This window comes from Salvelinus fontinalis, chromosome 6 (assembly GCF_029448725.1).
Source record: "Salvelinus fontinalis isolate EN_2023a chromosome 6, ASM2944872v1, whole genome shotgun sequence".
NCBI classification, from domain to species: Eukaryota; Metazoa; Chordata; class Actinopteri; order Salmoniformes; family Salmonidae; genus Salvelinus; species Salvelinus fontinalis.
Window position 1 is genome coordinate 5153333 of NC_074670.1, and position 13961 is coordinate 5167293.

General features: G+C 51.7%; 1 protein-coding gene across 1 annotated transcript in view; it reads right to left on the reverse strand.

Moving 5' to 3' along the window:
* LOC129856882 (multiple epidermal growth factor-like domains protein 11) overlaps positions 1 to 13961 on the reverse strand; it is a 492683-nt gene that overhangs the window by 33474 nt on the left and 445248 nt on the right. The window contains exon 15 of the mRNA XM_055924622.1: positions 2640 to 2786. Within this exon, the coding sequence (XP_055780597.1) occupies positions 2640 to 2786 (147 nt within the window). The remainder of the gene's footprint in view (positions 1 to 2639; positions 2787 to 13961) is intronic.

The following is a 13961-nucleotide window of genomic DNA, read 5'->3' on the forward strand; positions in this document are numbered from 1 at the left end:
TAGTTATTAAGACAACAGGTCTGAGTGGTTGTGTCTGTCCACCTCGTCTCTTAGTTATTAAGACAACAGGTCTGAGTAGTTGTGTCTGTCCACCTCGTCTCTTAGTTATTAAGACAACAGGTCTGAGTGGTTGTGTCTGTCCACCTCGTCTCTTAGTTATTAAGACAACAGGTCTGAGTGGTTGTGACTGTCCACCTCGTCTCTTAGTTATTAAGACAACAGGTCTGAGTAGTTGTGTCTGTCCACCTCGTCTCTTAGTTATTAAGACAACAGGTCTGAGTGGTTGTGTCTGTCCACCTCGTCTCTTAGTTATTAAGACAACAGGTCTGAGTGGTTGTGTCTGTCCACCTCGTCTCTTATTATTAAGACAACAGGTCTGTGTGGTTGTTTCTGTCCACCTCGTCTCTTAGTTATAAAGACAACAGGTCTGAGTGGTTGTGTCTGTCCACCTCGTCTCTTAGTTATTAAGACAACAGGTCTGAATGGTTGTGTCTGTCCACCTCGTCTCTTAGTAATTAAGACAACAGGTCTGAATGGTTGTGTCTGTCCACCTCGTCTCTTAGTTATTAAGACAACAGGTCTGAGTGGTTGTGTCTGTCCACCTCGTCTCTTAGTTATTAAGACAACAGGTCTGAGTGGTTGTGTCTGTCCACCTCGTCTCTTAGTAATTAAGACAACAGGTCTGAGTGGTTGTGTCTGTCCACCTCGTCTCTTAGTAATTAAGACAACAGGTCTGAGTGGTTGTGTCTCTCCACCTCGTCTCTTAGTTATTAAGACAACAGGTCTGAGTGGTTGTGTCTCTCCACCTCGTCTCTTAGTTATTAAGACAACAGGTCTGAGTGGTTGTGTCTGTCCACCTCGTCTCTTAGTTATTAAGACAACAGGTCTGAGTGGTTGTGTCTGTCCACCTCGTCTCTTAGTTATTAAGACAACAGGTCTGAGTGGTGGTGTCTGTCCACCTCGTCTCTTAGTTATTAAGACAACAGGTCTGAGTGGTTGTGTCTCTCCCTCTCTGTTAAATGCCACTTTAATCACGGCCCAGACAGACGCATGGCATGTGGACACACTCCAACTCTCCCCTTCTCTCTCTCTCTGTTAAATTCCACTTTGTCTGATGTTTACAGGTTTGCCCTGTGAAGATCACCTCTAATCAGTGAACTCATCACTTGAGTCAGACCTCCTCTCAGGGCTGAGCCAGAGAACCCTCAGGCGACCAGCTCCCTCAGACCCAAGATCCCAGACTCCAGCCACTCAGAGGGAGAGCCGGGACATAAAAGCCAAAGTCTTCCAGCCAACCAGCACTCCGTGGGGTTAATAACAAGAGACACATAGAGGAACCCCCCCCCCCCCAATCAAAGCCCGGGGAGAGGCAGGTAACATACTCCTACCCTCACTCCGTGAGGCTGATGAGGCTCAGAAAGGGCCTGCGTCCCATATGGCCCTCTATTCCCTACAGAGAGTATTCAAACCTCCTCCACTTGTTCCACATGTTGTTGTTGTTACAGCCTGAATTTAAAATGGGTTAAATTGAGATGATGTGTCACTGCTCTACACACAATACCCCATAATGACATCACAATACCCCATAATGACATCACAATACCCCATAATGACATCACAATACCCCATAATGACATCACAATACCCCATAATGACATCACAAGACCCCATAATGACATCACAATACCCCATAATGACATCACAATACCCCATAATGACATCACAATACCCCATAATGACATCACAATACCCCATAATGACATCACAATACCCCATAATGACATCACAATACCCCATAATGACATCACAATACCCCATAATGACATCACAATACCCCATCATGTAAAAGTGGAATTATGTTTATAGACATTTTTTTTTACAAATGTATAAAAAATGAAAAGCTCTAATGTCTTGAGTCAATAAGTATTTAACACCTTTGTTATATCAAGACTAAATAAGTTCAGGAGTAAACATTTGCTTAACAAGTCACGTTATGTACAGTGCAGTAAGTGTTTAACATGATTTGTAAATGACTATTCCATCTCTGTTTCCCACAAAAGTATCTGTAAGGTCCCTCCTGTTTGCAATAAGGCACTACATTAAAACTGTAACAAATGAGGCAAATTAACTTTATGTCCTAAATACAAAGTGTTATATTTAGAGCAAATCCAACAACACATTACTCAGTACAACTCTCCGTATTTTTTTAAGCACGGTGGTGGCTGCATCATGTTATGGGTATGCTTGTCATCGTTAAGGACTAATGAGTTTATATTGTTATAAAAATAAAGGGAATAGAACTAAGCACAGGCAAAATCCTAGAGGAGAACCTGGTTCAGTCTGCTTTCCACCAGACACTGGGAGATGAATTCACCTTTCAGCAGGACAACAACATAAAACAACAAGGCCAAATCTACCCTGGAGTTCCTTACCAAGAACACAGTGAATGTTCCTGAGTGGCCGAGTTACAGCTTTGACTTCAATCACCTTGAAAATCTATGGCAAGACCTGAAAATGGCTGTCTAGCAATGATCAACAACCATCATGTTATGCATATAATAATAGGACAAATAATAATACTAAATGAGTAACAACAATTAAGCCAGGTGCTAGTTAGGGTTAGAGGTCAGGGTACATACTTCTCTTGCAGGAGGTCCCTCTGTACCCCGGGGAACAGACACAGGTACCATCCTCAGGTGAGCAGGACCCTCTATTCTGACAGGAGCAGGTGACCGAGCAGTTTGGACCCCACAACCCCTGAGGACACACACTGTCACACTGGATACCTGTAGACAAACACACACACACACGCACGCGCACACGCACACGCACACACACACACACACACACACACACACACACACACACACACACACACACACAATCAGAACCCCCGAGGACACACACTGACACAGTGGATACCTGTAGGGCTGGGGTATTGGGCTGGGGAGCAGGGAGTAGGGCTGGGGTATTGGGCTGGGGAGTAGGGAGTAGGGAGTAGGGCTGGGGTATTGGGCTGGGGAGTAGGAAGTAGGGAGTAGGGCTGGGGTATTGGGATGGGGAGTAGGGAGTAGGGCTGGGGTATTGGGATGGGGAGTAGGGAGTAGGGCTGGGGTATTGGGATGGGGAGTAGGGAGTAGGGCTGGGGAGTAGGGAGTAGGGCTGGGGAGTAGGGAGTAGGGCTGGGGAGTAGGGAGTAGGGCTGGGGTATTGGGCTGGGGAGCAGGGAGTAGGGCTGGGGAGTAGGGAGTAGGGCTGGGGAGTAGGGAGTAGGGCTGGGGTATTGGGATGGGAAGTAGGGAGTAGGGCTGGGGAGTAGGGAGTAGGGCTGGGGAGTAGGGAGTAGGGCTGGGGAGTAGGGAGTAGGGCTGGGGAGTAGGGCTGGGGTATTGGGATGGGAAGTAGGGAGTAGGGCTGGGGTATTGGGATGGGAAGTAGGGAGTAGGGCTGGGGTATTGGGATGGGGAGTAGGGAGTAGGGCTGGGGTATTGGGCTGGGGAGTAGGGAGTAGGGCTGGGGTATTGGGCTAGGGAGTAGGGAGTAGGGCTAGGGAGTAGGGAGTAGGGAGTAGGGCTAGTGCGTAGAGAGTAGAGAGTAGAGAGTAGAGAGTAGAGAGTAGGGAGTAGAGAGTAGGGCTAGGGAGTAGGGCTAGGGAGTAGGGCTGGAGAGTAGAGAGTAGAGAGTAGAGAGTAGAGAGTAGGGCTAGGGAGTAGGGCTAGAGAGTAGAGAGTAGAGAGTAGAGAGTAGGGAGTAGGGCTAGGGAGTAGGGCTAGGGAGTAGGGCTAGAGAGTAGAGAGTAGAGAGTAGAGAGTAGGGAGTAGGGCTAGGGAGTAGGGCTAGAGAGTAGAGAGTAGAAGGTAGAGAGTAGAGAGTAGAGAGTAGGGAGTAGGGCTAGAGAGTAGAGAGTAGAGAGTAGGAAGTAGGGCTAGGGAGTAGGGCTAGAGAGTAGAGAGTAGAGAGTAGAGAGTAGGGAGTATGGCTAGGGAGTAGGGCTAGGGAGTAGGGCTAGAGAGTAGAGAGTAGAGAGTAGAGAGTAGGGAGTAGGGCTAGGGAGTAGGGAGTAGGCTAGGGAGTAGGGCTAGGGAGTAGGGCTAGAGAGTAGAGAGTAGAGAGTAGGGAGTAGGGAGTAGGGCTAGGGAGTAGGGCTAGGGAGTAGGGCTAGAGAGTAGAGAGTAGAGAGTAGAGAGTAGAGAGTAGGGAGTAGGGAGTAGGGCTAGGGAGTAGGGCTAGGGAGTAGGGCTAGAGAGTAGAGAGTAGAGAGTAGGGAGTAGGGCTAGGGAGTAGGGAGTAGGCTAGGGAGTAGGGCTAGGGAGTAGGGCTAGAGAGTAGAGAGTAGAGAGTAGAGAGTAGGGCTAGGGAGTAGGGAGTAGGGCTAGGGAGTAGGGCTAGGGAGTAGGGCTAGAGAGTAGAGAGTAGAGAGTAGGGAGTAGGGCTAGGGAGTAGGGAGTAGGGCTAGGGAGTATGGCTAGGGAGTAGAGAGTAGAAGGTAGAGAGTAGAGAGTAGAGAGTAGGGAGTTGGGATCCTAATAAAATACCAAATACCACAGGAGAAACCAACAGTTAATTAGAGTTAACTGCACCTCTGATTGCAGCCCAAATAAATGCTTCACAGAGTTCAAGTAACAGACACATCTCAACATCAACTGTTCAGAGGAGACTGTGAATCAGGCCTTCATGGTCGAATTGCTGCAAAGAAACCACTACTAAAGGACAGCAATAAAAATAGACTTGCTTGAGCCAAGAAACACGAGCGACGGACATTAGACCGGTGGGAATTTGTCCTTTGGTCTGATGAGTCCAAATTTGAGATTTTTGGATCCACCCCCTGTGTCTTTGTGAGACACAGAGTAGGTGAACGAATCATCTCTGTATGTGTGTGTCACACCCTGAACTGTTTGACCTGTATTTGTGATTGTCTCCACCCCCTCCCCAGGTGTCGCCCATCTTCCCCATTATCCCCTGTGCATTTATACCCGTGTTCTCTGTTTGTCTGTTGCTAGTTCGTCTCGTCTTGTCGAGCGTACCAGCGTGTTTTTCTTACGCCTGTTTCCTTGAGCCCCTGTTTTCTAGTTTTCCCTGTGTTTGATCTTTCTGCCTGATCCTGACCCTGATCCTGACCCTGACCCTGATCCTGATCCTGACCCCGACCCCGATCCTGACCCTGATCCTGATCCTCATCCTGATCCTGATCCTGATCCTCATCCTGACCCTGACCCTGATCCTGATCCTGACCCTGATCCTGATCCTGACCCTGATCCTGATCCTGACCCCGACCCCGATCCTGACCCTGATCCTGATCCTCATCCTCATCCTGATCCTGACCCTGATCCTGATCCTGATCCTGACCCTGATCCTGATCCTGATCCACATCCTGATCCTGATCCTGATCCTGATCCTGATCCTCATCCTGATCCTGATCCTGATCCTGATCCTGATCCTGACCCTGATCCTGACCCTGATCCTGATTCTGACCCTGATCCTGATCCTGACGCTGATCCTGATCCTGATCCTGACCCTGATCCTGATCCTGACCCTGATCCTGATCCTGATCCTGCCTGGTGTCCTGACCCTGACCCTGACCCTGACCCTGACCCTGATCCTGATCCCGACCCTGATCCCGACCCTGATTCATTCAGTACCCGTTGCCACTGCCCTGGAATACTGACCCCTGCCTGCCCTTGACCTGTCCTTTGCCTGCCCCCTGTTTATATAATACATGTCCGTTATTCAAACTGTCTGCATCTGGGTATTTTACTGGTAGTGTGGTTCCCACCGTGAAGCATGGAGGAGGAGGTGTGATGGTCTGGTTCCCACCGTGAAGCATGGAGGAGGAGGTGTGATGGTGTGGTTGCCACCGTGAAGCATGGAGGAGGAGGTGTGATGGTGTGGTTGCCACCGTGAAGCATGGAGGAGGAGGTGTGATGGTGTGGTTCCCACCGTGAAGCATGGAGGAGGAGGTGTGATGGTGTGGTTGCCACCGTGAAGCATGGAGGAGGAGGTGTGATGGTGTGGTTCCCACTGTGAAGCATGGAGGAGGAGGTGTGATGGTGTGGTTCCCACCGTGAAGCATGGAGGAGGAGGTGTGATGGTGTGGGTGGTGATTTGCTGGTGACACTGTCTGTGATTTATTTAGAATTCAAGGCGAACTTAACCAGCATTTCTACCACAGCATTCTGCAGTGATACACCATCCTATCTTGCTTGAGCTGAGTGGGACTATCATTTCTTTTTCATCAGAACATTAACCCAACACACCTTCAGGCTGTGTAAGAGCTATTTGACCAAGAAGGAGAGTGATGGAGTGCTGCATCAGATGACCTGGCCTCCACAATCCCCCTGACCTCAACCCAATTGAGATGGTTTGGGATGAGTTGGACCTCAGAGTGAAGGAAAAGCAGCTGACAAGTGCTCAGCATATGTGGGAACTCCTTCAAGACTGTTGGAAAAGTATTCCAGGTGAAGCTGGTTGAGAGAATGCCAAGAGTGTGCAAAGCTGTAATCAAGGCAAAGGGTGGCTACTTTGAAGAATCTAAAATATAAAATATATTTTGATTTATTTAACACTATTTTTGGTTACTCAACGATTCCATATGTGTTATTTCATACTTGTTCATGTCTTCACTATTATTCTACAAATGTAGAAAATAGTTTTAAAAAAAGAAAGAAACTGGAATGAGTAGGTGTGTCCAAACTTTTGACTGCTACCGTACACAGAGAGCAGGGTAAGATGAATACATGAACCCCTTGTAACCAGCAGAGATCAGGGCAAGGCTCACATGAAGATGAATACATGAACCCCTTGTAACCAGCAGAGATCAGGGCAAGGCTCACATGAAGATGAATACATGAACCCCTTCTACCCAGCAGACATCAGGGCAAGGCTCACATGAAGATGAATACATGAACCCCTTGTAACCAGCAGAGATCAGGGCAAGGCTCACATGAAGATGAATACATGAACCCCTTCTACCCAGCAGACATCAGGGCAAGGCTCACATGAAGATGAATACATGAACCCCTTGTATCCATCAGAGATCAGGGCAAGGCTCACATGAAGATGAATACATGAACCCCTTGTATCCATCAGAGATCAGGGCAAGGCTCACATGAAGATGAATACATGAACCCCTTGTATCCAGCAGAGATCAGGGCAAGGCTCACATGAAGATGAATACATGAACCCTTGTATCTAGCAGAGATCAGGGCAAGGCTCACATGAAGATGAATACATGAACCCCTTCTACCCAGCAGAGATCAGGGCAAGGCTCACATGAAGATGAATACATGAACCCTTGTATCTAGCAGAGATCAGGGCAAGGCTCACATGAAGATGAATACATGAACCCTTGTATCTAGCAGAGATCAGGGCAAGGCTCACATGAAGATGAATACATGAACCCTTGTATCTAGCAGAGATCAGGGCAAGGCTCACATGAAGATGAATACATGAACCCTTGTATCTAGCAGAGATCAGGGCAAGGCTCACATGAAGATGAATACATGAACCCTCTGACCCTCTGCTCTGTGTGAGACGATCCTACAGAGAGCAGCAAAGCAGAAAGACTGTATCAAGTGAGGTCCTTGTGTTCTAAAAATAGTCCACCCCCCACCCCATTGGAGTTCTCGAGTACCCCCCCCCCACCCCATTGGAGTTCTCGAGTGACCCCCCCCCCCCACACCCCATTGGAGTTCTCGAGTACCCCCCCCCCACCCCATTGGAGTTCTCGAGTACCCCCCCCCCACCCCATTGGAGTTCTCGAGTGACCCCCCCCCCCCCACACCCCATTGGAGTTCTCGAGTGACCCCCCCCCCCCCCCCCACACCCCATTGGAGTTCTCGAGTGACCCCCCCCCCCCCCCCCACACCCCATTGGAGTTCTCGAGTACCCCCCCCCCCCCCCCACCCACCCCATTGGAGTTCTCGAGTACCCCCCCCCACCCCATTGGAGTTCTCGAGTGACCCCCCCCCCCCCCCACACCCCATTGGAGTTCTCGAGTACCCCCCCCCCCCATTGGAGTTCTCGAGTACCCCCCCACCCCATTGGAGTTCTCGAGTACCCCCCCCCCCCCACCCACCCCATTGGAGTTCTCGAGTGACCCCCCCCCCCCCACACCCCATTGGAGTTCTCGAGTGACCCCCCCCCCCACACCCCATTGGAGTTCTCGAGTGACCCCCCCCCCCCCATTGGAGTTCTCGAGTGACCCCCCCCCCCACCCCATTGGAGTTCTCGAGTACCCCCCCCACCCCATTGGAGTTCTCGAGTACCCCCCCCACCCCATTGGAGTTCTCGAGTACCCCCCCCCCCAAATCATGAGAGTACTTGAACAGTGGAGAAATATCAAACGTTCATCCCTACAGACACCCACAAATCACCCTTTCAAGCTCCTCCAGCCTTTCCCTCTGTTCCAGAGAGACAGCTCATTTGAGATGTACTTTGACAGAGAGAAGAGAGAGAGAGCCTCAGAGACACAGAGAGCAGAGCAGCTGGGCTCTGTGACCATTAAAACCACATTAAGAGGAATACTTTGAATTAAAGAACAGCTCAACTCTGGGGACAATCCTCACACAGTATATAGTACAGTACCTGGGTCCCTTTGAGGGGGGGGGCGGGGGCAGAAGGGCGAGGAGAGGTGGTGGTGGTGGTGGTGGAGGAGGAGAGGAGGAGAGGAGGAAAGTAGGAGAGGAGGAGAGGAGGAGAGGTGGTGGTGGTGGAGGAGGAGGAGAGGAGGAGAGGTGGTGGTGGTGGAGGAGGAGAGGAGGAGAGGTGGTGGTGGTGGAGGAGGAGGAGGAGAGGAGGAGAGGTGGTGGTGGTGGAGGAGGAGGAGGAGAGGAGGAGAGGAGGAGAGGAGGAGGAGAGGAGGAGGAGAGGAGAGGTGGTGGTGGTGATGGTGGAGGAGGAGGAGAGGAGGAGGAGAGGAGGAGAGGAGGAGAGGTGGTGGTGGTGATGGTGGAGGAGGAGGAGAGGAGGAGGAGAGGAGGAGAGGAGGAGAGGTGGAGAGGTGGTGTGGTGATGGTGGAGGAGGAGGAGAGGAGGAGAGGTGGTGGTGGTGGAGGAGGAGGAGGAGAGGAGGAGAGGAGGAGAGGAGGAGAGGTGGAGGAGGAGGAGGAGAGGAGGAGAGGAGGAGAGGAGGAGAGGTGAGTTAGAAGCAGTCCTTTGTTGGAGAGTCAAGAGGGCTAAGGGATGGTGAAGGGGAGGGAGGATGGGAAGCAGGGGTGAGGACAGGAGGGGTGAGGACAGGAGGGGTGAGGACAGGAGGGGTGAGGACAGGAGGGGTGAGGACAGGAGGGGTGAGGACAGGAGGGGTGAGGGCAGGAGGGGTGAGGACAGGAGGGGTGAGGACAGGAGGGGTGAAGACAGGAGGGGTGAGGGCAGGAGGGGTGAGGACAGGAGGGGTGAGGACAGGAGGGGTGAGGACAGGAGGGGTGAGGGCAGGAGGGGTGAGGACAGGAGGGGTGAGCAGGGCGGAGGGAGTTAGCCAGGAACATGCAGACTGAACTTCAAAGTGGGGCTTGATTCAGAGACTGTTTTGAGGTTCGGTTCTTTCTACTAGACCCGGCAGAATAAGGCATGCATCTCAAATTAAACCCTATTCCCTATATAGTGCACTGCTTTGACCGGGGCCCCTACGGACTATGAAGGGAATAGAATCCTATTGACCAGGGCCCCTAGAGACTAGGAAGGGAAAATATTGTCTTTTGACCAGGGCCCCTACGGACAATAAGGGGAAAATATTGTCTTTTGACCAGGGCCCCTAGAGACTATGAAGTGAACAGATTCCTATTGACCAGGGCCCCTAGAGGCTATGAAGGGAAAATATTGTCTTTTGACCAGGGCCCCTACGGACTGTGAAGGGAATAGATTCCTATTGACCAGGGCCCCTAGAGACTAGGAAGGGAATAGATTCCTATTGACCAGGGCCCCTACGGACTGTGAAGGGAATAGATTCCTATTGACCAGGGCCCCTAGAGACTATGAAGGGAAAATATTGTCTTTTGACCAGGGCCCCTAGAGACTATGAAGGGAATAGATTCCTATTGACCAGGGCCCCTAGAGACTAGGAAGGGAATAGATTCCTATTGACCAGGGCCCCTAGAGACTATGAAGGGAATAGATTCCTATTGACCAGGCCCCTAGAGACTATGAAGGGAAAATATTGTCTTTTGACCAGGGCCCCTAGAGACTATGAAGGGAATAGATTCCTATTGACCAGGGCCCCTAGAGACTCTGAAGGGAATAGATACCTATTGACCAGGGCCCCTAGAGACTCTGAAGGGAATAGATACCTATTGACCAGGGCCCCAAGAGACTATGAAGGGAATAGATTCCTATTGACCGGGGCCCCTAGAGACTATGAAGGGAATAGATTGTCTTTTGGGACACAGCCATGAAGTGGCTCACTCTCTTTATTGTCAGCCAATAAATACAGAGAGAACATGCCTCTTTGAGCCTGATCGTGACAAACATAGACCCTTCGACAGGCTGGCAGGAGAGGAGAGGAGAGGGAGAGGAGAGGGAGAGGAGAGGGAGAGGGAGAGGAAAGAGAGGAAGCCAGAGTGTCAAATCTCTTCAGAGGGCTAGAGGTCCCACCACCCAATTAGAGCTGAGCAACACACACACACACACACACACACACACACACACACACACACACACACACACACACACACACACACACAAATTCATCCACAAATGAATGATTTATTTTCATAATCCAGCTGTGCTATTTTATCACAGGGTTTCACCCTTCCAATGGCGGGGGTATAATGTGATAACTCCATTGGCAGTGTAGCCTGGTGTAGCCTGGTGTAGCCTGGTGTAGCCTGGTGTAGCCTGGTGTAGTCTGGTGTAGCCTGGTGTAGCCTGGTGTAGTCTGGTGTAGTCTGGTGTAGTCTGGTGTAGCCTGGTGTAGTCTGGTGTAGCCTGGTGTAGTCTGGTGTAGTCTGGTGTAGCCTGGTGTAGCCTGGTGTAGTCTGGTGTAGCCTGGTGTAGCCTGGTGTAGTCTGGTGTAGTCTGGTGTAGCCTGGTGTAGCCTGGTGTAGTCTGGTGTAGTCTGGTGTAGTCTGGTGTAGTCTGGAGTAGCCTGGTGTAGTCTGGTGTAGTGTGGTGTAGCCTGGTGTAGTCTGGTGTAGCCTGGTGTAGCCTGGTGTAGCCTGGTGTAGTCTGGTGTAGCCTGGTGTAGTCTGGTGTAGTCTGGAGTAGCCTGGTGTAGTCTGGTGTAGTCTGGTGTAGTCTGGTGTAGTCTGGTGTAGTCTGGAGTAGCCTGGTGTAGTCTGGTGTAGCCTGGTGTAGCCTGGTGTAGTCTGGTGTAGCCTGGTGTAGCCTGGTGTAGCCTGGTGTAGTCTGGTGTAGCCTGGTGTAGTCTGGTGTAGTCTGGAGTAGCCTGGTGTAGTCTGGTGTAGTCTGGTGTAGCCTGGTGTAGTCTGGTGTAGCCTGGTGTAGTCTGGTGTAGTCTGGTGTAGACTGGTGTAGTCTGGTGTAGCCTGGTGTAGTCTGGTGTAGCCTGGTGTAGCCTGGTGTAGTCTGGTGTAGTCTGGTGTAGTCTGGTGTAGCCTGGTGTAGCTGCTGTAGCCTGGTGTAGCCTGGTGTAGCCTGGTGTAGCCTGGTGTAGCCTGGTGTAGTCTGGTGTAGCCTGGTGTAGTCTGGTGTAGTCTGGAGTAGCCTGGTGTAGTCTGGTGTAGTCTGGTGTAGCCTGGTGTAGTCTGGTGTAGCCTGGTGTAGTCTGGTGTAGTCTGGTGTAGACTGGTGTAGTCTGGTGTAGCCTGGTGTAGTCTGGTGTAGCCTGGTGTAGCCTGGTGTAGTCTGGTGTAGTCTGGTGTAGTCTGGTGTAGCCTGGTGTAGCTGCTGTAGCCTGGTGTAGCCTGGTGTAGTCTGGTGTAGTCTGGTGTAGCGTCTGTAGTCTGGTGTAGTCTGGTGTAGCGTCTGTAGTCTGGTGTAGCCTGGTGTAGCCTGGTGTAGTCTGGTGTATTCTGGTGTAGTCTGGTGTAGTCTGGTGTAGTCTGGTGTAGCCTGGTGTAATCTGGTGTAGTCTGGTGTAGTCTGGTGTAGCCTGGTGTAGCCTGGTATTGCTGCTGTAGCCTGCTGTAGCCTGGTGTAGCTGCTGTAGTCTGGTGTAGTCTGGTGTAGCCTGGTGTAGCCTGGTGTAGTCTGGTGTAGTCTGGTGTAGCCTGGTGTAGCCTGGTGTAGCCTGGTGTAGCGTCTGTAGCCTGGTGTAGCCTGGTGTAGCGTCTGTAGCCTGGTGTAGCCTGGTGTAGTCTGGTGTAGCCTGGTGTAGCCTGGTGTTGCTGCTGTAGCCTGGTGTAGCCTGGTGTAGCCTGGTGTAGCCTGGTGTAGCTTGGTGTAGTCTGGTGTAGCTTGGTGTAGTCTGGTGTAGCCTGGTGTAGCCTGGTGTAGTCTGGTGTAGCCTGGTGTAGCGTCTGTAGCTGCTGTAGCCTGGTGTAGCCTGGTGTAGTCTGGTGTAGCCTGGTGTAGCCTGGTGTAGTCTGGTGTAGCCTGGTGTAGTCTGGTGTAGTCTGGAGTAGCCTGGTGTAGTCTGGTGTAGTCTGGTGTAGCCTGGTGTAGTCTGGTGTAGCCTGGTGTAGTCTGGTGTAGTCTGGTGTAGACTGGTGTAGTCTGGTGTAGCCTGGTGTAGTCTGGTGTAGCCTGGTGTAGCCTGGTGTAGTCTGGTGTAGTCTGGTGTAGTCTGGTGTAGCCTGGTGTAGCTGCTGTAGCCTGGTGTAGCCTGGTGTAGTCTGGTGTAGTCTGGTGTAGCGTCTGTAGTCTGGTGTAGTCTGGTGTAGCGTCTGTAGTCTGGTGTAGCCTGGTGTAGCCTGGTGTAGTCTGGTGTATTCTGGTGTAGTCTGGTGTAGTCTGGTGTAGTCTGGTGTAGCCTGGTGTAATCTGGTGTAGTCTGGTGTAGTCTGGTGTAGCCTGGTGTAGCCTGGTATTGCTGCTGTAGCCTGCTGTAGCCTGGTGTAGCTGCTGTAGTCTGGTGTAGTCTGGTGTAGCCTGGTGTAGCCTGGTGTAGTCTGGTGTAGTCTGGTGTAGCCTGGTGTAGCCTGGTGTAGCCTGGTGTAGCGTCTGTAGCCTGGTGTAGCCTGGTGTAGCGTCTGTAGCCTGGTGTAGCCTGGTGTAGTCTGGTGTAGCCTGGTGTAGCCTGGTGTTGCTGCTGTAGCCTGGTGTAGCCTGGTGTAGCCTGGTGTAGCCTGGTGTAGCTTGGTGTAGTCTGGTGTAGCTTGGTGTAGTCTGGTGTAGCCTGGTGTAGCCTGGTGTAGTCTGGTGTAGCCTGGTGTAGCGTCTGTAGCTGCTGTAGCCTGGTGTAGCCTGGTGTAGTCTGGTGTAGCCTGGTGTAGCCTGGTGTAGAGTCTGTAGCTGCTGTAGTCTGGTGTAGCCTGATGTAGCTGCTGTAGTCTGGTGTAGTCTGGTGTAGCCTGGTGTAGCTGCTGTAGTCTGGTGTAGCTGCTGTAGCTGCTGTAGCCTGGTGTAGCGTCTGTAGCTGCTGTAGCCTGGTGTAGCGTCTGTAGCCTGGTGTAGTCTGGTGTAGCCTGGTGTAGCGTCTGTAGCTGCTGTAGCCTGGTGTAGCCTGGTGTAGTCTGGTGTAGCCTGGTGTAGCCTGGTGTAGAGTCTGTAGCTGCTGTAGCCTGGTGTAGCCTGGTGTAGTCTGGTGTAGCCTGGTGTAGCCTGGTGTAGCCTGGTGTAGCTGCTGTAGCTGCTGTAGCCTGGTGTAGCCTGGTGTAGTCTGGTGTAGCCTGGTGTAGCCTGGTGTAGTCTGGTGTAGCCTGGTGTAGCCTGGTGTAGCCTGGTGTAGCTGCTGTAGCTGCTGTAGCCTGGTGTAGCCTGATGTAGCTGGTGTAGTCTGGTGTAGCTGCTGTAGCCTGGTGTAGCCTGGTGTAGCCTGGTGTAGCCTGGTGTAGCTGCTGTAGCCTGGTGTAGCCTGGTGTAGCCTGGTGTAGCTGCTGTAGCCTGGTGTAGTCTGGTGTAGCTGC